The sequence below is a fragment of the Vanellus vanellus genome (assembly GCF_965231255.1).
Source record: "Vanellus vanellus genome assembly, chromosome: 8".
In the NCBI taxonomy this organism is placed as follows: domain Eukaryota; kingdom Metazoa; phylum Chordata; class Aves; order Charadriiformes; family Charadriidae; genus Vanellus; species Vanellus vanellus.
In genome coordinates, this window is record NC_138913.1 from 1405411 (window position 1) to 1431000 (window position 25590).

At 43.2% G+C, this 25590-nt stretch overlaps 1 protein-coding gene across 1 annotated transcript in view; it reads left to right on the top strand.

Moving 5' to 3' along the window:
* Nucleotides 1-1633: 1633 nt before the first annotated feature.
* The window catches only part of ARHGEF26 (Rho guanine nucleotide exchange factor 26), a gene marked incomplete at both ends in the record, with an annotated part of 55141 nt that continues 31184 nt past the window's right edge, over nt 1634-25590 (top strand). Inside the window, 5 exons of the mRNA XM_082487199.1 lie at nt 1634-2677; nt 4205-4244; nt 6241-6386; nt 11821-11877; nt 16280-16440. Of these exons, the coding sequence (XP_082343325.1) occupies nt 1634-2677; nt 4205-4244; nt 6241-6386; nt 11821-11877; nt 16280-16440 (1448 nt within the window). The remainder of the gene's footprint in view (nt 2678-4204; nt 4245-6240; nt 6387-11820; nt 11878-16279; nt 16441-25590) is intronic.

The following is a 25590-nucleotide window of genomic DNA, read 5'->3' on the forward strand; positions in this document are numbered from 1 at the left end:
TAAGTTTCAACATTTTCACAGACACAGGTTTTTCAGGGTGATGTCATTTATCAGAATTCCCAGCAGATTCCCAGTTTATGTCCCATTTTCTTACCAAAAAGCTGCTCCGTTTCCCAGCTTTCCCTCAACACTTGTCGGCTGAGGGTAAGCCAGCCGCGGCAGGCCGAGCCCCACGCTCCCCTAAGGAACCAGCAGGCGTGCGGGCAGAGGGGCTGGCACGGCAGGGGCGGCACACGGAGAGGGACGGCATTGCTGCATGTGGCTCCTGACAAGGATAAAATCAAGTATTTTCCCCAGCTCGGAGGGTACTTGCGTGCTCCTCCGGTGAAAAGCCCGTGACTGTCATTATCAGGAGTTGCACGGGGTAGAATCACAGAATCGTTTTGGTTGGAGGAGACCTTTAAGATCAAGTCCAACCATTAACCCAACACTGCCAAGTCCGTCACTAACCCATGTCCCTCAGCACCACGTCCACATGTCTTTTAAATCCCTCCAGGAATGGCGACTCCACCACCGCCCTGGGCAGCCTGTTCCAGTACTTGACAACCCTTTCAGTGAAGAAGTTTCTGCTAATATCCATCCTAAACCTCCCCTGGCACAACCTGAGGCCATTCCCTCTTGTCCCATCGCCTGTTCCTTGGGAGCAGAGCCCAACCCCCCCTCGCTACCCCCTCCTGCAGGGAGCTGTGGAGAGCGAGAAGGTCTCCCCTCAGCCTCTCTTCTCCAGGCTGAACACCCCCAGGGCCCTCAGCCGCTCCTCATCAGACCTGTGCTCCAGACCCCTCACCAGCTCCACTGCCCTTCTCTGGACACGCTCCATCCCCTCAGTGTCCCGCAATGGGCTGGAAAAGGCCCTGAGCTCCCGGAAGCTGGTCCGCTTCTCCCCCCACCCGCGCTGGTCTCGATGGCGTTCCTGCCCCCGGCAGCCGCACCGAAAGGGGGGTTACGTTAACACTGAGGTAAATTCGTTCAGCTTTTGCCGAGGTGTGACTCCAGTCGCTCCTGTCCGGTCCCCGGCTCCTCCGAGAGCCGCGGCCGAGGCGCTGCGCCCAGGCTACGTCTCCCCGAAGCCGGGTCGGGCCCCGCCGGCAGCTGGCCCCTCCCGCCCCGCCGCCCGCTACCTGCGCGGCCGGCCGCTGCCCGCGCTGCCGGGGCGGAGGGCAGGGGAGGGGCCCGGCGGCGGGGCTGGGCCCCGGCGGTGACCGCAAGGGCCGGCGGAGGGCTGCGCGCCGCCTTCCGCCTCAGCTGAGCCCGCAGGTGGGGCGGGGGGGGACACGACCGCCTCCCCACCCCCGGGGGGGCGCTGCCATGAGGTGAGGCGCTGCGGGCGGGCGGACCGCCGCCGGGAACGGACCTTCCCCTCCCCGCCGCCGGGGCCGGGCGGCCCAGCGCGGGCTCCGCGCAGGTGGGAGCGGCGGCAGCCCCCGTCTGCCGGCGGGAAGCGCGGGCTGGGTGCGAGCCGGGGCCGCTCCTGCCTCTCCCCTCCCTTCCCCTCCTCCGCGGCCCGGCCCGGCCCGCGCTGGCCCGGCGCCCGCCGCGGCGGTGGGGCTGCCGCGGCCTGACGAGCGGTGCCGTTGGCTTCCCCTTTGCCGAACTGCAGGGAGCGGGCGGCGGCGGGCAGGCGGAGCGGGCGATGGAGGAGGAGGAGGGCGAGGCGGGTCTCTCCAGCGGCAGCGCGGCGCCGCGCTGGAAGAGGAGGTCGACCCCTCGGCCGCAGCCCCGCGGCGGGAGCAAACCGCGGCCCCAGTCGTACCAGAGCCCCAACGGGGTGCTCTTCACCGACTTTCCTGTGGAGGACAGGTGCACCTTCACCGTGACTCAGCCTGCCGGCACCGTCAGCACCTGCCCGGGCAGCGCGGCGCTGCGGAGGGGCGCCTCGTTGTTCAGTTCCAGCATGGGATCGGTGTCCAACGGGAAGGTACGGCCCCCAGCCTCCCCCGAGCCGTCCCCTCAGCGCTGTCCGCCGGCGCTGCCTCTGGTCTCGAACAGTTCTCTCGGGTTCGCTGCCAACGGTGCCGTCACCTCGCCGGGAAGCCAGCCGGGTCGCGCCCCGAGGGTGCCCGGCCCGTCGGCGGTGCCGGCGCAGCGGGAGCGGGTCGCTTTCCCCGCCGGGCCCGGCCCCGCGCCGCCGCCCGCAGACGCGCTCCCCCCCGGCGGCGGCGGAGCCGCAGCGCTGCCCCCGCACCGCGCCCGCCCCGCCAGAACGCCAGAAGAAGTGTCGCCGGGGCCCCCCGGGGTGTCCCCAGAGCCAGGCGGAGCCCCTCAGGGGCCGCCGTCCCCCGCGGACCAGCCCGTGGTCCTGAGCACCAACAGCCCCGCCGCGCTCAAGGTGGGCACGCAGCAGATCATCCCCAAGAGCCTGGCTTCCGAAATCAAGGTGAGCGGCAAAGCCAACGGCCAGAACGCGGAGAGCAGGAGGGTGCTGAAGGTCCGCAGCATGGTGGAGAGCCCCAGCCTGCCCTTGGTGGCCGACGGCGAGGAGGAGGCCGAGGGCGAGCTGGACAGCCCGGGCACGCTGAGGCGAGGCCTGAGGTCGACGTCCTACCGCAGGGCGGTGGTGAGCGGCGTGGACTTCGACGGCTCTGCGAATTTTAAGAAAAAAAACAGAATGTCCCAGCCCATACTTAAAGCGGTTGTCGAAGATAAAGAGAAATTCTCGAGCCTGGGGAGGATGAAGGTAAGTTGTGCAGCTCGGGGACGCGCTGGTGCGAACGGTGTAGACCACAGGAGCCCGAGTCGCAAACTCTGTGCTTTCCGCGAATGCTGGGCTCTTTTCAGTTTGCTTTTCGCTACCAGAAAACTTCCCGTAGTTATTGACGAGTCTCGCAGATCACTTACAAGTGCTGTTTTCAAAGTGAAGTGGCGGAGTCTTCAGGGACACGATTCTGTCAAAATCGGGGCAGCTCAGAAACATGTGGATGGCAGCCTCATGCTCGGCGTTTCCTGCTGGGTTCCCCGGCGCATCGAGGTTGTCTTTCACAACCAGATTGATGTTTTAAAACCTGTTTCCCAGAAAGCAGTAAACAGGAAAAAAAGAGACATTGACTTTAATAAAGTCTGTCTGCTAGAGTAAACAGACTGACAGAAAAATAAACTTCCTCCCTTACTACTCCTCTCTCCGAGACATTGCTTCTAAAGTATTTTTAAAAATCAGAGTTTGATTTTTAAATTGATAGAGGCCACTTCAGATATCTTTTTCAACTTTAATTGTAATGCCTGCAAGTAAAATCAGAATGCCTGTTTTTAATTCTTGATTGTAATCCCTTAGGAGTAGTAGATTTATATTGAATGTTAATGTATGAAAATTAAATTGTAAAGACTTACTAAAAATATTATTTTACTTGAGTGTGTCATATAGTAATCTCATATTTCCTTATTTTTTAATATAATTTGTTACTTTAAAAAAAATACATTGGTAGATTTCTGCAGAGTGTCTGCAATTGTGTAATGAAGTACTCCAGGCTAAGGGTTAATGCTGTAGCTGTTAAAATAATTATCAGCTTTATGACAATTTTCAGCCAAATTAAAAAGTATGGTTATGAAAGGTTTTGTGAAAATGCTGCAGGTGGTGAAATCAAATTGTGAACTACTGCTGAGTAGGGAGGTGGTTTGTTTTGTTTTGGTTTTGGTAGTAGACTTCAACAGTAAGTTATGTTTAAAATAGGAGGACACGACACTGTCCTGTCTTTACACAGAAAACTCTTATTTTTTTAAACAGACTTCTTAGGCCCTATGACTTGTTGCACCAAAACAGCTGTTTTATTTCAAAGATTTGTTTTGGTCTCAAAACGTTAGTTTACAAAATACTTAATGGGGTGGTTCTTTGCAGAGTGCAGGGAAAGAGGCGGCCGTTAAGTCGTGTACCTTACATCCTCCTAGGAAAGCCCAGTGACAGTGCAATGAGTTACAGGTTCACTGAACTCTTGTAAAGCTAGTATACTGTGCTTTTGAAACATAGGAAAAACAAAGCGTTTGGGGAAAACAGTTTAAACAATGCATGAGAGAAGGAAAACTAGAGTAGCTTTTCACTTTCTGTGATGAAGCAGTTGTTTTTGTGAATACTTGTCCAACATCAGAAGTTCATAGATTAGGGCCTGTTAATTTGGAGCCCAAGTATCAAATAAAATAGAAGTTCTTGTTACTGTTGGTTATTTTGCGTTCTCCTTTTAATGTGTCTATGTTTCTTTTCTGTTGAAATTATCAGAAGAAAATGCTGAAAGGACAAGGGACGTTCGATGGGGAAGGTAAGCCCTTTTCTGTACAGACTTGGTAATATGCTCAATCATGAGAGAAAGGAACTTCAGGATCATTTTGCACGCTTCTTTCATATGTAGTCAAAAACTAAGTACCTTGTTTTTCAGTACACTGAGTAAAACGTGGAACTATAATTTTGGCACAAGGCACACTTTAAGGAATATTTTAAAGAATATAGTATGGCAGGTTAAAAATGGGTTTTTTTTTTTGAAGGGCTTCTTTTCAACTTGAGTTCTTGCCGCTCCTAAAAGATGAACTGATCGATTTGTCTATCTCAGCCCTAAAAGTTTTGTAGAATTACATAGATGAGTCTTGTTCCTCCAGCTGTGACTGCCTTCCTGCCTGTTCCCTGTGACTCTTCCCAGGTGCAAGACGAGGCTTTTGTGCATCAGCTGACGGGCGTGGGGTCATCACTTATGGCATGCACCTGAGTTGTTATTTTCTGAGTTTATGGTTCATGCAGCTGTTTCTCTCTCTTCCTCACAAGGCAGGGGTGTGGGGGTGAATTCCTTGACTTTGTAATCCTTGTCTTTTTCTGCTACCTAGGCTTCAAGTTTTAAGTGTCAGAAAAACACAGTCCGTGTATCTGCTCTTTTATGTTACTCATTAGTTCTGGGCTTTGCCAAGTTTGCTGCTTTTCCCAATATTTCAACCAGAAAAAAAGTTCTTTCCTGGCTATGAGTCCATGGAAGTTTCATTCTATTAATCGCTACTCTCTTGGTTTTTCTCTGCTTAATGCCTCTTTAAGGTCATCTCAGCTGCGGTGTTACCTTCCTTTTCCTCTTGTTTCTCTTCTCAAAACTTTCTACTTTGTTCTATTTGCATTACCTCCAATCTTATTTTCAACTTTTCTCGCTCTGTCTCCTAATGACGTTTTCTAGATTCTCTTCCATTGGCTCCCTTTTATCTTGGACTGATCCCAACTAATAACTTTTTCTGTAATGCCTCTCAGAATTCAGTTACTGTACACAATTTCCTGTCTTAAAAGTGTATAAACTGTATAGACCCGTTCCAAAGAACACATACAAAAGGCCGGACGGTGTATAATACTCAGCCAGGGCTGTATGGGCCGAGCAGGTGGAACAGATCCACCCAGCCCAGCCTAAGACCTCAGGAATTGCAGCTGTGCGGGGAGCAGCCAGACCTTTCACTTCTTTCCCCTTTCTCTTGCACGGGAAAATTGGATGTTGTCCAAAGCCTGGCCTATCTCTAAAGTTCCTTTTAGAGCTTGCTTTCTTAACAGCTTAATCCGTCTGTAGGTTATTCTGGTCTTGAATTTCTCAGTCCTGTTCTGTCTGCTTTCGAAACGGGTGTGTGGTCAAGGAGGTTTGGAAATGGAAAGGGTGTGCTCCACACCTGTGTTTCTTTGCCATTGATATTACTGAATTAATACTGGCAGTACTGAAATACATAATGAGTGTATTTTGCTTTAAGGTTCATAGGGCTCATGCTTATTCAAGCAAGCTTTGAAGTTTCTATTTGGAATAGTTCTGACCTCAAATTTCTGAAATTTGGATCATTTCCTTCTCTTAGCAAAGTGTGAAGACAGTATTTAAAGCTGACAGAATAAAAGTTGGCATGGGTAGTGGACTTGTAATGGTTTTGCAGATTAAAATAGCTAGACCTCCAGATTAGTGACTCTGCTCTACTGACACGCTTGTTCCATTTTTAAATTGCTGGCTAATTATGAAACATTGTACAGCGAACCAAGGAAGAAAAAATTGTTTTCTGTTTTTTCTTCACAAAGGACACATCTGTTCTTTAATTCAGTCAGTGTGGATCTTTTTGGTAGTGGTACAGTGATCCATTGTTACTCTACTGCACCATTGTCCACCCTAAATAAGATCCTATCTTTGTCTCTCGGAGTTTGTGGATGGCACACTGACATTTTGGTTTCTTTCATTGTTTAAATGTTACTTACAATTTTTATGAAAGCAACTAAGCTAACTTTCTAGCAATTAATGACATACTGTTGTTGTTTTATAGAAAATGCTGTATTATATCAGAACTATAAAGAAAAAGCTTTGGACATAGATTCTGATGAAGAGTCTGAGCCCCAAGAGCAGAAATCGGATGAAAAGGTTGTTTTTTGCTATAAGCCCCTGAGATCAACGTGGAGTCAGCTGTCCGTTGTGAGTATTTGATCGTTGTATAGCCAGACAAAGACAGAGTATTTAAGAATATATTGAAGAAAGTCTTCTTACTTGCTATTGGAGTTTTTGGCTGAAGTTTGTCATCATCTTCTCCCTTCCAAAATATAAGGTTTCTCCAAATTTTTTTATCGACAAGTTTGCAACTATTCAGATGTTACTAATCCAAATCTGGAGGTCCGAATTTAGCTTTTGTTTAGGTTTTATGTAAGGTAACTCCCAACAGCCTACAGAAAGCATAAATCACATTTTCTCAGTCAGTTTTAGTAGGTATAGACTGATGATCCTGCCAGAATCAGTTTCCCTGGTTACTCGACACCTCCCTTTTTCTAGCGTGTTTGTAGGCTCATGTGGCCACACAAAAGACTGGTTAGAGTATGTGATTTAAAATTACTGAGGGAAAAAAAAAAAATCAGTGTAGTTTGTGATGAAACTAAATACAACATTGAAATGCAAAGGAATTAATATATTAATAGTTTTATGCTTTAAGATATATTTCTGTTAATTTTTTCCTTTTAAACTATGCTGGACAAAAAAAAAATCAAGCCTGCTTCTTTTGTTTGCACATTGAATTTAGGACCCTGACTTCATACTTCCCACAGTCACTAGACATGGCTGCTTAGGCCCTGCCTGCGCGGGGTGCTGGGAGCCGTCCTGGTGCAGGTCCTTAGGAGAGTTATGGTTTACACTAACGTGTGTTACAGTATTTGGCTGTTGTGAATGAGGTGCTGTCAGAAAGCCTGAAAAGACAGGTTTAAATCCTGACAGCGTGTAAACTCAGAGTGAAATCTGTGCTTTGTAGTTCCTTTCGGTAAACAGGAGTGGTGTGGATCAAACCTTAAATAGGATTTACTCCTGTTCTCTTTTTATTTTTGCTAAACTTTGTTTTTCATTTCATAAGAACAATATGGAAATCCTGATTAAGAAAAAAAAGTGTGTGTGAATTCACTAAAGGGTGAATTATACCAATGAAAAGCTTCAGTTAGTTACAAACAAGTTTCTGCTGAATGGTTCTAAATTGCTGCAAGCCAACTTCAAGTTGATTTGATTGCATATATTTAATGGGAGCCATTTTAAAAATGCCAAGTATTCAGATAGTTGTATTCTGCTGTCCTTAGCACAGTCTGTGAAGCATGTGCAGTAGCTTTTTCTTAATAGTATCATTAAACAAAGTAGAATTCAGCTGGTTTACTTGCTAGCATCCCTGCTAATAAGATGGCAAATTAATGATACTAGTTTATATTTCCACAGGCTTTCCTAGTATGCAACTGTCAAAATGCTGTGTTTTTGAGGTTAATTTTATCCTTTGATTGTTTCTGTGCTTCTGGAGGGATATCACTAAAATGAAGGGTTTGGGTTTTTTTTTTTGTTTCTGTTTATGTAACTTGTAGAATGTTGTAGAACCTCATCTCTATATGTGACACAGGAAAGTAGTATTATTACATGACACGATCACCTAGAATATTTGACAGCTGGGGCCATTGGCTGTGCATATCCTATATAAATTGGTTATTAAGCCTCGGCAAGATCTTCTAAGGCTATTTAGATTGTTTGTTTAGAAGAGCTGTCTTACAGATGTTGATGACCTTTTGTGGTTTAACGCATTGAAATATGAATCCCTCTTTGATTCGATAATTATAAAGAAGGCAAGACAATGTGGTTTTGAAAAGATTTGCTTTAAATTTTCTTTCAACAAATCAAGTACTTTAAATGTAGTTAATTTGCTTAATGTTGCAAAGAAGTTTGTTTATAATGAAGTCAAATTGGGGTTTTTTCTACCTTCTAGCCAGACTAGCAGTCAAATGTTCAACAGCTGAGGTGTTTTGGAAGGAATGCTTTTCAGTAATAATAATAATAATAATTATTTCAAAAGCACTAATTTGTCATGAAACCAAAATAGTATAAAGATCATCTTGGTAAGAGAACCATTCCTCTGTCATGCTTAGTTATATAAACCATCTTGTTCTTTGTGATTTCTAGCACGGCAAACTTGCTCAGTGTCTTTACTTGATTTACAAGGTTGGAAGTGGGGAGTACATGGGAAAAGGTAGTGCACGGTGAAAGCAAAATATGGGAATCTGAGTCTGACAGTGTCTGTGTTTATAACTCTCTGGAAAAATTACATGCTGTCAATGTGTATTAAAAAGTGAGTGTGGGATTGTAACAGGAAGTCAGCTGGAAAATGTCAAAGTATTGGGTTTCGGCATATGTTAGGAAAGAAGAAGAATAGTATGTTTATGGTACTTGTTAGCAGTGGCTATGCTCCGAAATTGAGGGGAAGGACAGCAGAATGAATCCACTCCTGCAGGATGTTTCTTTGGCCATACAGGCTTGGCAGCTGATGCAGTACTGACCAGACTTTCGATTTGAGGGGGGTACTGAAACCTTTGTGTATGGAGTTGTCAAATCCTTGATGATAATAATAATAAAAAAGGGGCTTCTCTGTCTTTAGGAAGATACAGTGTAGACGCACGTGTGAAACTAAGATTGAGCTTTTCAGAGAACATTTAAAGACTCTGAAATAGGGTGTTATTTAAATCCAGTTCCTTTCAAATTCCTCTCTTGAACCCTCTTCAGATTCCTATTACAGATTAAACAGCTATCAGTAGCTAAGCAGATGACGAGGTAAAGAGCCAGCTTATCTACTATCTCTGTCCCTTCCAACCTTCACCTGTTGATGCAAGAGTTTAATTTAGGGAGAACAACCAGTATTTCCCAAATATATTCTGAAAGTATCTTTCAATATTTTTGAAGAATTTCCAGTAGATCATAGGCGCTGATACTAACTTGCGCTCTATTTTAAATGTATTTACTTTCCAACAAGTGCAGCGTTCAGTTGGTATGGATAACGACAACGTGTATAACTGTGCATGCTAGGAATCACAGCATCGGTTAGGTTGGAAGGGAACTCTTGAGATCATCTGTTTGAGGAGGGTCAGTTGGAGCAGGTTGTCCAGGACTGTGTCCAGTCAGGTTTTTAATGTCTCCACAGGTGGAGAACTCACCATCTCTCTGGGCAATCTGGTGCAGAGTTTGATCACTGCATCTGACTGGCAGACTTTGAACTTAAATGTCCTTACTGTCCAGCCTGGAGAGTATGGTGCATGTTCACTTTTCATTATTCCTGTCAATGCTGCTGCGATGCTTGTAAGATACTCCTCAGATCTAGCACATGTCCTGTAGCATGGGTAACGCTCATAATTATTGAAGTATTTAATATTAAATGGATGTTTTAGCATCAAGTCCTCCATTTCATGCCCAGTAGGTTCAATGTATTTCCATAGTGCTGCGTCAAGATTTTGCATGTTCTCTCAACTGCTGCCTCTCTAACCTGAAGCTCTTTCCAAGCGTTGGTCATCTTGTCTTTCATTTTCTTGATCATCTCTTTCTCTGGTTTGGGACAATGCAGTTGTGACTTTTCTCATTCATTTAAAAAGCTGCCCCAAGTTGCTTTACTGAGCCACTCGCAGTGTCACCTTTCCATGGCTGCCTCTTCTCTGTGGTATCGAACAAAAACCTACCTGGTTTTACTGTCAAGGATCTTCAGGGCTAACCTCTGCCTCAGCTCTCATTTCTCTCCCAGTATCAAAGGGCTTACGTTCAATTTGGTTTATGGTGCAGCCACTTACTGTATTTCTCAAAGAAATATTTCTGGTGAGTTCCAACTCATCTGCAGCACTTCCTTATTTTGGAGTAACCGCTTGTACGCAACCACAGAGTTAACCTGTCATTCTTTCATCTTTCCCTCCTCGTCTCTGTGGTTGTATCAGTCATAACTGAGTTGCTGGGAAAAAGCAGTGCAGTGCGACAATAAGACAACATCAGTAGCTGTAGTGTTGGGCCTCTTCCATTCTTGTTATGTTCTTACTTAGCTTATACTAAGTTTTTGTTTGTGTAGTATCACAAATGGGATTTTTACAATATTTCAGCTAAAACATTTTGTACATCTCAAAAAAGAGGAGTTGAATTTTCCTTCACAGAACATGCCAAAAATCATCTCTATACTTGGGCCTTTTCTCTTTGGAAGTGATGCCATTGATTAAGAATATCAGGTTGAGCCATTTGCTTCCATGATGAATTCGTAAGTGTAGTTAGTATGTACACACCCATATGTGACAATAATGATCATGAAACGCAGCTACAGTTCGTTGAATGTGAATACAGCAGTTGTCCCATTGACCTCACTGGAGGTTTGCAGTTGCTGTGTCAACAGGAAGCACTGAAGTCTCCTGCATGCGTTCATAGGTATTTCCTGTGTCGGCATATTTTTAGAAAAGTCCTCCACTGCATCCAGAAGAAAAGTGACAATGTACTTCCTAGCGAGTGCTTTAAAGGTTTCATTTAAAGGATACATTTAAATGTATCCTTTAAAATTCCAGGGAACAAGTGGAGTAAGAAGAGAAAGCTGTTGATGATACTGCTTTAAGAGCTTTTGGAGAAGACCTTAAGAGAACAGGAGAATGGAAGTGCATCTGCTAGGTCTCATGTCCAGTATCTTTCACATGTGTAGTGCTGTGCAGTGACCTCTGTCCTCTTCCCTGGTCCAGCGTGCCATACGCAGGTGACCCTCCTGTTTTGAGGTCCTGTGTTTAACACTCCTCTAGGAGATGTATGAAGTCAGTCCCTCCATGGTGCTTCGCTTTCCATTAAATGACATAATGCATGCGATTTGCATCAGGAAAGAATAAACTTCAGGGGTCTCTAGTGTGCAGTTTGGTAGTTAAGCATGGGGCTTCGGGCTGTGGAAAATGCAGCTGTGGCTGGAGTTCATGATGGTTGGATGTGGAGAGCTGGGGCCAACTTGTCTTGGCTGATTTGGCTGTAGGGTGCAGAGTGGGGAGAGACATCATCGTGGGCTGAGGACAGAAATTCAGGGGCGTTTACTCAGGATTTTGCCATGTCTGTTAGGGTAAAGCTGGAGCTCCTCCAGAAGAATTTCTTGGCCAACAAACTACCTGTCTGGGTAGTTTCTCTAAGGCCTTTAGGTGTGTTTAGCAAAGGAAGACACTAAGATTTTTCAGGCCAACTCAGAAAATGAACCTTGTGATGTATGTGTCATAGAAATCTAACTTGAAAGGAGAAAGCAGTTTTCATTCTCGGTGTGTGTGTAATATCCAGGGAGGTTGTGCAGGGTGACCATGATTCAACTGTGCGTGCTTTTGCTGCAGTAGTTCTGTGTGCGTGTGTCCTGGGATAGTTTTTAATGAAATTATTTAGTTCTTTGATAAGTCAAATGTCAGACATTATTGACTTTTTTTTAATTATTTCTGCTGGTTCGTTACTGTTTGTCTGAAGTGGACAGATTCTTTAGCTGAATTCCTAGTCCAATGTTTTGCTAATTCTGTGGTTTGGGTTTTTTTTTAAATTGTATTTTTCTACAAAAGATATTAATTTATTAAATTTTTTTTTTTTTAAGGTAAAGAAGAATGGATTATCAGACGCAATCAGCCAGGAAGAAAGAAAAAGACAGGAGGTACTCTTTCAAGTAACACATGCTTTTTTGTTGATTGTTTAGGGATGCGCTGCATACCTGATTTAGTGCACTCTATTTGTTGATAAGAAGTTCATCACACTGCTTCCTGTCCTAGAGTGACGTGGCTGCTCTCCCCAGGGAGAATAAAAACCCCAAACCTGTCTATTGCTGATGTGCATATGTCCCTACCATGGGTCTCCTCCAGCATCCTGCGGGCCTTGCTGGAGGAGGGGGTCCTGGGCACGCTCCCACCAGCAGATGTAGCCTGGTTGATGGCTGCTCAGCAGCACTGGACAGTCACTGCTGCGTGCTGTGCTGGCAAAGGTGTGAAATTAACCTTGTGTTCACAGAGGGTAGGAGGTGGCACATAAATTTTTAAAGGCAGTGAGGAACAAAGAGCAGCTTTTTACAATGGCCCTCAGTTGTAACTAAACCTGCGAACAATTCTGAACATGCGAGCACCGTGTATCTGGTGTAAGTAACCTTTTCCTTTCACACTGAAACGGAGTAGGTGCATCCATGCTGTCAACAGTACAGACAACAGCAGCAATTACTGATGTAGTTATCTTTTCTCTCTCTCTCTTTCCCCTTTGCTCCTCTTGTCCTCTTTATCCGCTTCCCTTCTCTTCTTTGCTCCTTTTGTCCAGATACTGCTTTACCCTCCTTCCTTACTTACAGGGGCTATATCAAAAAGAATGAGAGGTGTTGAAAAGAATAGCCTGACCTAGCCAACTATATACCTGCAGTTCTTGAGGTATGTCCTTCAGTAGGAAAAAAACACTGTAACATTACCTGCCATGGTAATTTGTTCCAATTATCTTCATTTCGCTTCCGGACATACCGCAGTGAATGTAGCCAAGGGAGACCTGACTGGGGTTTTCTGCGAGGTTCACGGATGCGTGTAGCGAGCCTCAAACATTAATGTAGCTGTGTGACCTGCAGCTGTTGTGTTCATACATGAGATACAGAAGCATCTTGGATTGCATACGTGAGATTTAGACGATAGTTTGTTGTGGTTGTTTTCTATAATGCTACATTTCTTTGACTGTCTTTGGCTTTTTTGGGGAAGAGGCTGTGCAGCAGTTCAGGCCATGTGTTCTGCTTTTCTGTCTCCTCCTGCTGGGAAGCTTTGAGTCACAAGGCGTTTATTTCAGTCCTATATCCTTTAGGAACTTTTAGTCTATATTTCCTGGAGTCATATTTACATCCCTTCAAAGACAACAAGTTCTTTAGATGCCTTTTAGATGTAAAGTCTTTAATGTTACCAAAAATCTTTTCAAGCCTGAGGGATTTTTTTATTTGAATATTAGAGGCCTGTTCTTTTGGAGGAAGCCTAAATAAATATTCTTAAGATATAGCTGTACTACCAAGTCATGCTTTTGCTGTATTTATTTTAAATTGCCTTTTATCAATTATTATCTATTCTTTAAATGCTTTTTAGAACTTATTAGATTATTTTTGCTATCGTAATATATTGTCACTGCAGAAAAATATATTTGTTTGCTTTATACCTTGATTAAATGTCAATGTCGTGCATTCACACGCATCCCATCTTTCAGAACACATTACTGAGATGGATCTCCGTGCATCTTTTGTCTAAAGAAAATGCGTCATATAGACAAACTGATTTGAACTAAAATAATTTTCGATAGATCTTCTTTTCATGCAAGCTGGAAACTCTTAGCTGCCTATGTGCGTACAAACTGCAGTATGCATCTGACCTCTTAAGAGTGTTTACTGTCCGTCAAGAATCAAACACCTGCTTACCTTAGTGTTCTGCAAATGAACCACAATATGATTTCAGATGTCATTCAGAAACACTGTTAGGAAGTGCCTGGGAAATGCTACCCGGCCTCTGAATGTGGTGTAGTTACTGTCTGTCAAAGTCAAGATTTTTTTCTTAATCCTTTTTTATGTTTTTACTCTCAGAAATGTGTTTGGGTCATGGTAATATGATACTCTCTCCCTTCCTTACGCATAAGAAGCAAAGTACCTTTCTTTGTCCCATTTATTTCTCACCATGCTAATGACTTTCTATTACCAAACTGGAAGAAGTGCATGAGGGTCCTCAGTAAAATCACAAACAAAACCCCTCCAGAACAAAAATAATAATAAGAGAGCTTATATATTTTCCTGTGTTGAAAAATGTCTGGGTAGAAACCAATTAGCCATGGAACTCTACAGCAATCCTTAGGTAAATCCATTTTTGTGACCACTGCTGGGAGAAGTACAATGAGACTGGAGATTGGAAATGTAATTGCTGGGCGAAGGTCAAAATGCTCATTTTAGGTAACTTTCTGCACATTGTTAGCCACCCAGCGGGTAGATTTGCTGCCCGAGTTTGGCTGATGTATGTGTAAGGTCTATAGATTCCTGAGGCTGACGGAGCTGGCAGGCAGGCAGGCAATTTAACATTCTTTTAAGCATCACCTTTGCATGTCTTCTTGCACAGCAGCATTCACTCTTATGAATAATACGTAGGATGTTGTAGCTGTCACCTAGCTGCTGCTGTAGTTCTCACCAGACCCCTTCAGCTTTTTAGGTAGGTAATAAGATGGAGAGACTACTGATAGATACATTAGATTTCCTTTCCTTGTGTGTGTGAGGGCCCTGTAGGTTTTCTGTGAAGTTGATAAATCTTCTTTGTACCGCATAAACCTTTAAGGCTTCAGCTAAAGCAGGTTTTTTGTTTGTTTGTTTGTTTTGTTCAAAGAAATCTAAAATTTATTATTTCACTATTAAAATCTCAGTTCTTTGAAGAAGACTTTTTAGAAAGGCAAGAATAATTTTGAAAGCACAGTCTGGGAACATTGCGTCTCAGGATACCCGAGAGAAATTGTATTTGATCAAAAGCATACCTTAGTAACACCAGCACAATTCACTGGGCTGGAACTCTAAGAAATCTTATGAGCAAATATCCCCAGCAGAACGTTTTGTGTTGTTTTTTTTTTTTTTTTTTTCCCCCAGTATGGTTGGTCTCAGTTGGCGGTTGGGAGTATTCAGGAAGAGTGCCTTCGACCTGCCTGTAGTCTCCCTTGCCTTTATACCTGGTCACGGAAGAGCAGGGTCTCTGTAGAGCACGTACATCAGACCATCTGGGGGAACTCCTCCCGCAGACTGTCAGCTGCGAGACCCTTCCTCTGTCTCCCTCTGCGTTTGCAGAGCCATGGGCATTAGCCTTTCTAAATAATCAGATCTGCACTGTTGCATTTAAAGTATGTATTTCTCTTCCGGTTTGAGAGTGCTTAGAGAAGTCCGTTGCAAATAACTAATGAAATTATACATGCAACTACTAACATTAGTTATATTGAGAACAAAGTTCTGTTACCTCTGCTGATGGCACTGTTCCGTGTTGGTGATGCCTGGAAGGTAGCACTGATGACAGATGTGACTTGGTGGAGCTCATGACTAAAGGGTTCATGAAAATTACTTAATTTTTTCCCCTTGTATATACATACAAGAACTCCAGCAGATTAACAGCAAATAAAGCCGAGAGATAAAAGATGTCTAAAAGCTGAATAGGTTTCTACATCAGAGATGGCAATTTCCAATGGAACGAGTATGTGGATTTCAAAGTGTAAGAGTCCCTTAAAAGTTTGCTTTGTATGTCAGCCAGCTGATGGAAGTTAGAGTGGCTACTCTTTTAAGTGGTAGGGTGATAAAAGAGAAGAAGTTGTTTGTGGGAGGGGAGGGAATGTCCTGGAGGTCTGCCTGTCTGGTCACTAATCGGCTGAAGGGGATAGCCGCTGCTCCCCCCCCCCCGGCTCTGCCTCCGGGGGTCTCTCCCGGGACACATAGCTCAGCCTCTCCTGGGCCTGCCCCTGCCTGGATGTTTTCAACGTAACCATGGTATCACTGCTGATAGAGGACTAAAACCTGAATTTTGCAAAGGGTTTTGCTTTTCTGCAGATGCTTGGGTAAGCAGAGCTCTGTTACCCAAGAATGCTTTCAAGTAAATAACTCGCCAGCTTCCGTTTCAGAAGAGCACAAGCAAATACTGGCTGGTCAACAGTAGTGTGACTGATAGGAAGCTTCAGACCACAAAAACAGACCTTTTTTTTTTTAATTAAAAAAAGAAAAACAGCAAAACAAAAGCAAACAAACCTCTCAGGAGTATGAATGGGGAGTGATCATGGTGTTAAGTTTTTGTCTTCAAACTCTGCAGTTGCATTGAAAAGTCTTAGTATAGACTTTTAAAAAGTCTTTTTTTTCCCTAGCATTAAATCACTTATTTCTAAGTAAATGATGCGACTATAATGGAGGTGAATTTTTATGTTATAAACTCTGTCTTACACCCAGTAACTTTTCTTTGCACCCCTCCTCCGCGGTTCCTTTTAAAAAAGAATTAAAAAAAGAAGCCTAGTCAATAGTAAGTCTGTTCTTTCCTCGCTCCACTTTGCAGGCAATATTTGAAGTGATATCTTCTGAGCATTCTTATTTGCTGAGCTTGGAGATTCTGATCCGGATGTTTAAAAATTCCAGGGAACTGAGCCTCACAATGACCAAAACAGAGAGCCATCACCTTTTCTCCAACATCACAGATGTTTATGAAGCAAGCAAAAAGTAAGTGTAGAAATAAAACTTCTTTATTTTGTTTTAATTATACCCGAGGGTGATTACTAGTATTCAAAATACGTTTCAAGCAAGTAACAAAATGTAGTATACAAAATAGTATCTTTACCGTTAACCACAAAATGAAGGAACAGCTGCAAGGTGGCAACTTCAGCAAAAGTTTAGGCCTGACAATTTTAGAATGAGAAATCAAATGTTACACTTATTAATATGCAGAGTCTTAGGTTTTTATAGGCTGTAAATAAATTAGAAAGGAATTTGATTCTCTGAGCTTTGAGATTACCAAAATATACGTACTCTGCAGTGCTGAAGAATCATTTAATATAATGCAGACAACTAAGGTTTGACTTTTGCGAACCGTAGATTCTGGTTTTGTGATATGAGTAAGCCCCTGTTTATTTGTATTGTATTTTCCTTCTGTACCTCACAGGCAGCTCCTTGAATAGCAGAGCTTTGGTTAGTACTGTCCATGATACATGGTAGTATTTGCGGACTCAGGCTATGCCTTACCTATACTCCTGTTCTCTGAGGCGTCCTGCTTTTATTTGTAGAGATCTTAGCTTTTCTTGCCAGAATACTCTCTATTCTTAACGTTGAACAGCTGTTGACTTTTCTGGCTGTACTCATTTAGTAAGGAGAGCTTACGGGTAGGCTGAACTGGAGATGTCTGGTCACTACTTCAATAATTGTTTGAACATAAAAGCGAGTTTCTTATTGGAATCTCAGGTAACCATTTTGGGGCGGTAACAGTTTCTTCCACAACTGTCATGCTAGTTTGAAGGTGGAAAATAAAAATCACAGTGAACTTGCACATGACTTTGACGGACTCACCTTGCCTACTGTGTTTGAGCTCACATGTAATGGGTTGGGCATGGTGTTAGTTTCCCTGAAAATTAGTAGGGAAGGAAAGAACATAGTATATTTTAGCAGAAATTATTATCCTTCAGATCTAAACAGTTTCTACGGAAAATGTTGATACATTAAGCTGTGATACCTAGTCTTTACAGTCTGTCAAATTAAGCTGTCTGCCCTTATTAAACTATTAAAAATTGAGCAAGAGTTTCATACTTGCCCTTAAGAACTGGCTCTTGCCAGTGTTTTCCTTAATTGGTGGGATCACTGTTTGCTTTCTACCCAGTACGTGATGTGCCGCATACTGTGTGACTCCGGTATCTTTATGTAAACAGCATAGGCATTTCACTGGTTATGAACAGTGCTGCGCACGCTGCAGCACCGGGCACCAGACGCTTGCATTTCTTTTAAAAAGATGATCTGCTGTGCTCTGCTTTTTTTTTTTAAAGTTTCTTCAGTACAAAGTCAATAAGAAGGAAAACGGATACACTACAAATAGTGCCTAAGGAAAAGAAAATGTTGGCAGATCTTACACGATACAAATGCTGGAAAGGCTGTTTTATGATTGCTGATAATTACTGCCAGCATTATTTAATATGGGACATGGAGATGTATGTGCGCTCACGGTGTACTTCAGGGTTATGAATACTTTATTTCAAAAAGTTATTTAATGAGGATTTGCTTGTTATAATTTGCTCATTATCCTTGCCTGGTTAATAGCAGTATCAGCAGGTGAATTTCTACATAAGTGAAAAATAAAAATGTCTATGCTTCTTTCTTATACCTTATTTCCAGTTTGAAACCAAGCACAATGGCTAAAGGATGCACATGGCCTCGTTAAGATACTGATTGATCTTAACAGTAGCACTGTGGAACTTTAAATGTATCTTTCTTTATCCGTGGAACATAAAAATACCCGACTCCTGTCAGAAACGGGGCTAATGGTTGGATCAGGACTCTGTCAGACTAGGAGTATTTCTGGAGTCAGGCCTTCCCACTTTTTCAGCCTCCCCCTTTTTTTTTTTTTGCTTTTGTTTCTTTCCTGTAGAAATTGCGATATTCTGAATTCTTTAGCGTTAAACCTGTGTTTACCTTTGTGGAGCTTCTCAGGTTTCATGTTCCCAGTCAGGGTAATGTCCCTTCTTGGCTCCCATTTCTCTGAAGCCTCATGAAGTCTGTGGAATTTTACAGCTGTTGTGCAGCAGTTTGATTTTACGTTTTCTGAATTTTATGCAGTAATAAGATTTTGTTTTGTGGAGCATACGTGTGAGAAACTCTAACATATTGTGTCAAATACAAACCTAATTTAGGAGCTATATAATAGGTGTACATTTGGACTTACTCAGTACGCCCTCATTTCTCCATCCCCTGTTCCCTTTTGCTTCTCTCTCTCTCTCTCTCTCTCTCATAGTTGAGATCTTTTGCCAGCAGCTGGGTACTTTCTGAATCCACAGCCACCACAGGAATGAGAGTTGCATGACAGCAGTGTTGTCAGGGAGTGCAGGTTTTCAAAATCCTTATTTTCAAGGAACAGTACTTTTTGAAAGCTTTTCCTTACGTGAAATGTGAATTGTAAAAATAAAATATCATGAGGACGTTTCTTGCTAGACAAATGTTGGTGTCACAGAACCATCATGTATTGAGGGGGTAGTTGCCATCTCTTTTAGATAGCTTAATGGAAATCAAAGGTTTAATTAACCTGTAGACTTTGCCTCTCCTTTGGATTGTTTCTGTAAGACACTGCTGACTGTACCAGTACAGCTATGTGAATAGGGGCGTGTTCGGTGTTGAATAAGCCTTCCAAATCATTAAATCCACTTTTAAATTTCTCACTTAAAATACTTAAAGCAGAAATGGGGGTTGGGAGAGCAATATATTTAGGGGAATTCTTACAACCCTTTTGATTAATAGCCTTCAAAGAAAGGGGGGGGGGGAGGGGAAGAAAGAATGGAAAAATACCACACTAGCCTAAAATTATAATCTTATTCTTTCTGTCTGGAAAGTCTAATGCTTTAAAACTTGTTTTGTTTATAACTTGGAGTAAAAACACAATTTGTAACTCCTTTTTAAACTTAAAACATATTTTGTTTCCTGAGTTATGCAATACTGTTAAACTATAACAAAACTTTGTGCTGGCTTTCTACAACCTCATTTGTGTAAATAATGAAAGTGATTTTAAAACAGAAGCCTATTTCCCGATATCTCCAAACTATCGCTTCCCATTTTCAAGGTCTTTCAAGGTAGCAAAATCCATCATTTTGTTATAAAACTGTAATAAAATTGAGCATCTATCCCATTATGATGTATTTGAAGCAGCGTTTCCTTTACTTAAAAATAGCAAATCTGAGTGCGTGTAGTTATCAGTGGTTTTGGTTGCTCAGCCGAAAGTTGGGTGAGCTAAAGAACATGAACTGGTAAAACGCACTATCTTTAGTCAAAATTGCTTAAAGCTGACATCTAGGGACTTTGACTTAAAACATGTTCAGTGGACACTCTCCAGAAACACCAAGATAGGCTTCTGATGCATGACAAGGCCATTTCTGGTGGAACAAAGCTGCCTTTGTTAGAAGCAGAATACAGACAGCGGAGACCGTCTCTGCTTTTGGGAGCTCATTGGAATGTCTCTAACAAAGAAGAGTTGATCTGAATAATTTGTGCAGCGTACAATGTGTTTGTTTATGAAAACGTCTTGTAAGATGCCTTCAGAAAGCTTAAATCTTTTATTGTGTATTTGCCTGTGCGTGATATGGGAGTTCGTAACTGATAGAACGCAAAATCACCCAAATTGCAACCCGGGTCAGCGAGAGCTGCTACACTGAGATGGAAGCGGATGGGGATGCCATAGGCTGGCTTCTTTGGAAATAAAACCTTTGTAGTCTGAGAATACTGCGCAATCAATCTCACTAGTCAGAAGACCTCTCTTCACTCTCAATATGTGGTGCAAAAGAGGTCAGTTTCCCAAGAGCCTGTCTTGGGAAAGAGGAGTCACAGGAAATTAGTGAAAGGTCTCAAAGAACAATTGGTCTGACAGGCCAAAACACCAAATTTATAGGAGACAGGAAAGCTTCAGCATTTTGTTCCTCTCACTGCCATTAGGCCAGCAAAAGGCAAAAAGCTCATGGAATATCAGAAGGTCAGCATTAGCCGAAAAAGCCAGGAACAAAAAATATTTTGACGGGTTCTGACTGTTTCTAAACTGTGTGTCTTGATTTTGGTAGAGAAACCCGTGTGGGTTTGTGAGGTGAGTTAACATCTTGTCTGAGCGTCTTAATTTAATTTTGTGTGTGTGAATATAAGGAATCGGGTAAGCTTTCTCATAGCACTGTTTTATAAATTAGGTTAATGAGGCTTCACCTCTTTCCAACGTCCTTTCAATGATGCAGCCTCACCTTTTTCCACAGGAAGATACAGTCCCTGTGTTCATGTTAGCAGTGTGTGTATTGAATCAGTTAAGTAGGCATTAAAGACAATGCTTTTAGAGAATGCAGAGTTCTGTTCCTCAGTTCCTTTAGAAGACTGAAAAACAAAACACAATAACCCCACCCCAAAATCCGCATGTAATAAAAAAAAAAGTAAAAATAAAAATTTCAATAGTGTCAGTAGACCCTGCGTGATTCGGGTGAACTATAATGAAAGAGAATTGTTCCTAAGTTATAGATTCCTGATTTGATTTCCAGGTAAGACAGTGACAGAAGTCATTAACATCCTTTTTCCCTGTTTGTCGTGGCTGATGGTCTTAGTCTGTGTTCTGTGTTTTGTCACATTCTTGCCATTAGCAATTTTTGAAGACAGCTGAGTAATGTCTGAGGGCGTGCAGCCGCGCGTGGTTTCCCTGTTGGGGTGGCGACACTGAGGGCTGATGGAGGGGAGAATTTCTGTGCTCTTTCAGAGAAAGTTGTTCATACTGGGAGTTTCAAAGCAGATAAGTGGCTTGCTTATCAGTGGGGCTGAGGGATTATGTTGGGTATGGTGGACAGAGAAATGGGAACAGGAGGGAGATGAACCCTCCCAAAATGACCTGGAAGCGGGGCGGGAGGCACCCGGGGCTCTGTGCAGAAGCTGGTGCCTTGCCCTGACCCGCAGCAGGTGGCCGTACGTGGCGCGTGGCTTTCCGCGTGCTGCAGCGCACTGCTACGCCTACCAGTTGTGGGTTTTGCCCTTCTGCCAGCCTTGCTGCATGATCCGCTTTTACTGCCGCTGCAGCCTTTTCTGATTGCCAGGAGATTCCAGGGATTCCGCAGCACCTATTGTGGCGCAGTGGGTCCAAAATACCCTTTTTTTCCTTTAAATTTTAGGTGCCCACAGAACACATTTATGGATTCGCATCGTATTGATGACTTGGGACAGCGCGTTTATCCTCGTGTTTCCTCACACTGCTTCCTTCGTGCTTTGTTCTGACACCAGCACTCCTGCTGAACTCGGTGGCTTTAATACCTAGGAATTATTTGTTTACAGAGTTCTTGTGGCAGCTGAAAAAACTCTCTGCCTTGACCCACACTGTTTCTTTGCAAATGACTAGCGGTGTTGGTAAATAATAACTTTAAAATGAAATGGAGTTGGTATTTGCATTCCTGAGCCAGTGATTGTTATTTTATAATTTAGCTTCCTTATTGGAGACATGATTAGATATATGACTACAATACTGAGAAACAATAAATCTGAACAGAATCGTACTTCCCTCAGCTTTCTTGGGTGAACAAAACTTTTAAGAGAAATAATTTTTTTCTTTAAACAAGCTTAGAATTTTTTATACGTTTATATGCATTGTCTAATACTTAATTTAGTTAATACCTAGGAATTACCTATACAAAAAGTGTTCTTGAAGAAAATACCTGGTTTTCCAGAAAATAAGCCTTTAGCTTCAAATTATTCACTTAAATGTATTTAAAAGAATGCCCCAAACTCACAGATCTCCATCCGTCACCTTCATGGTGTGTTTTCATGCTATGTAAATAAACTGCTGTCAGCTGGTGCTTGGTGTAGGAGAAGGACACAGTGGGAACAGTGGCTGCCACGGTGGCTGGAGAGCGATGACACTGTCTGCGCGACTGTGCGCCAGCCTGTTCTCCCCGCTGCCGCTGCGCTGCCCTCCCGGCTAGCCCGGACTTTGATCCCTGAGCATTCCTCTCCCGGAGCTCTGACGTGGCACCCGCAGTCACAGTGGTGGCCAGAGCAGGGACCCGCTTTTTTGGCCAGTACCTATGGAGAAGTTTCTCGGGCCAAGATATTTACTGTTGATAGTGAGCTGTGAGGGGGTTGCCAATGGGGATGGGTTTAACTCAGAACAGTTTCTGAGAACAGTCAGTGTTTTAATATAATATTGATTTAGAGTAGTAAAGATAAGTGTTTTTCAGCATGTTCCCTTCTGTCCTGTGTAAAGTCCCCTTCAAGCTGTCTGTTGCGTTCTCGGTTACAGATGCCCCTCTGAAGGAACGCCAGCTAATCGTAAAGAAAACCGAACCTATCCGCGATTTGCTTGTCTCTGACTTGAGGTCCTCTGCGAAATTAAATATAGCGCCTGTTAGATTTCACAGGCTCTGCTCAGGCAACCTTATCTTTGCCTTCGTGCCTGCTTAGAGCTGTTGTAAAGGATCACTTTTGGAGAAGCTGTCTGAAGATCTTCAATAACGCTGTGCATGGCACAAATAGTGTTGGTGGAGGGCATTTGCAGTTGTGTATCTGTTACCAGTGAATTTAGCCTGAGCCTGAAGTCAGTTATTAAAACCAGATGGGACTATAAACCGGAATAGACTTGCCTTATTTTGTCACTCTAACAGATTGTACAGTATCTTCAAGAAACAGCAACATAAACATAAAACTTAAACTGTCTTTATGGTTCTTTTTTTTCCAATGCTGGATGTATGAAATTGAAATAGTAGCTGCATAAAATCCGTATTTGTTCAGAAAATCTTCTGTATTCCAGGGGTGGTTTGCAGTGTCATTTAGGTGCTGAGCGTGTAGCCATGGTTTTGTTTCTCTCTAGCATCCAGCCTCTATGGTGTTTTACCCAGCAGATCTTTAAATGCTTGTCAAACTTCGCATAGACACAGTTTAATCCCTTTAAAACAGAATTAACTGGTGCGATCTTTTAAGGAGACCTTTGGATCATGTTAATTATTGTGTTTGCTTATTTTGCTAATTAAAATAGACACTATGTAGCTGGATTTTGCTTAAAAAAAATCAAGGCAACTGATTTGCTAATGTCTTCTAGCTCCCTGGAGCTGCCATCTCGTGCTTTGCTCGGAGTAGACCCCTCAGGGGGTTGTTTCTGAAAGATTACGCGGTGAAGGAGTACATTAAGTATCTTATTTGGGTTCCAGGGTTTTTTGTTTGGCAGTGTAGATGTACCCTCTATTTATCAGCTCTTCTTACCACGTAATCAAAACCTAAATAAGCACCCTTTGCCACGATCAAGAGTAACGGGTGAAGGTCCCCTCATTACAGACTGCAGTACTGACCGAAGAATAGAGGGAACCCATTCTGCTGATGCATTTTACTCTCAAGAGTTTGTGGGATTGTTTTTAGAGTAAATCAACTCATTGGGTACTCCCCCCCCCCCCCCCCCCCCCCCCCCCCGACTTCCCTGAAGTAATATAATTGCAGTTTTCTCAAGCATGTGCATGCCAGGGGAGGAAAGAATTGAACGGTCCTGCTCGACCCTCCTCTGTGGTGGGGCTGGTTTGAACCTCTCTGGTCGGGTTGAGTTGTCCTGAGAAGACGGGGCACGGGCGGCCCCTTGAACCGCTCGGCTGTTTGCTGTGTTACTCGCTGGTTTTCTCTTAAGGCCTTTGCAGTTTCTCCCATCTAATGCTGTCGCTGGTTCTTCATTTTTCTTCCCCACAAAACATGATTCTACTTCCTTACCTTGCTTGAACTGGACTGACAGTAAATGACAGGGAATTGCGGGTGGTGATGTCTATATTACTCGGGAAAAGGTTCAGTAAAAGGAACGGCAAAACACCCAAGGCTGCGGGAAGTCGGTTACGGTTGCTGTATCATCTCAACTGCGTGATCGTAGGTGTGCGTTTTTACTGATTTTTTTTTTTTTTTTTTTTAATTGTGGTTGCTGAAGCTTGACGATATTAACAGTGTTTGTCAGATGAAAGGTAATTCAATTTCTGTTTTAAATTTACAAAAACGATATTCTTGAATAGTGGCCTTTAAAATCTTACTTTGTTTTACCTCTCTCTCTCTAGAGAGTTCCAGTGGCTTTTTCTTGCCTATCTACGCTTGTATTCAAAACTTCATCTGCTCTCAGTATTCTTATTGGCAGCAGTAGTTTTGCTGCCAGAATTCTTTTGACAAATTAATTGTCTTTTTGTCCCTTTGTGAAAACTTTGACTTTGAAGCTCTGTACTGTCAATTTATCTTCCCTGTGGAAATGCAGCACAGATGGTATGTAACTCAGTGTCCCAGATTCTTATGAGGGGAGACTCACTGTCAGGCCCCCTTGGAACTTTTCCTCTTGTAATTACTTTTCAAAACACTTCTGCCATCCTTGGGCTAGGATTTTGCATCTAGTGTTTCCAGTACTTTTATCATTAAGTACTTTTGGAGATACTTTTTTTTTTTTTTTTTTCTTCCTCTGAGGTTCTCAACGTAAGAACTGATACTTCAGTACGTAACTTGTCTTATAATGACTGCTGTTAATGTTAACAGTATAGCTGCTTTTCTTAGGAGGAAAAAAAACACCACCCAAACCACAGATCTTCCCTTACTGGTGACTTAAGATGGTTTGAGTTATCCAGCAACAGATAGTTTTGGCATAAAATAAAAATACCTTATTTTGAGATGAAATATCGTTTGGAACAAGGATTTAAACCATGGTCTAGGTGAATGACCTTAAAATTGTAAGTTTAACCAGAAGAGTCATAACAGCCCTCTCTGTTGCAGAGGGCTGCTGTAGGACCGGCATAGTAGAGGTTGGTTGGTTGTGTCTTGCATTTTGCACACTGATGGAGAGGGTCTGGGTTTGGTGCTAGTGGTGCCTGGAGGTTTTCCGCCTTCCTGCTGGTCCCTCAGTTCAGGCAGTTGTCAGCCGGACCAGGGGATTGACGTAGCTGAAAAACAACCTACAAAACAAACCCAGTCAGAGTTTTCTTTCTGTCTCTCTCTCGCTTGCCCATCAGAGCAGTTCGCAGATCCCACCAAGCGTCAGCCCACAAGCGGTGACATATCTGACAGAGCATGGTAGGGAAAGGAATGAGTGAGTTGGAGAAGAGCTGGGGAAGCCGGCATCGCCCAAACTGTGGCATGAAGCTGCCATCTACCGTAATATTTGTTTGCATT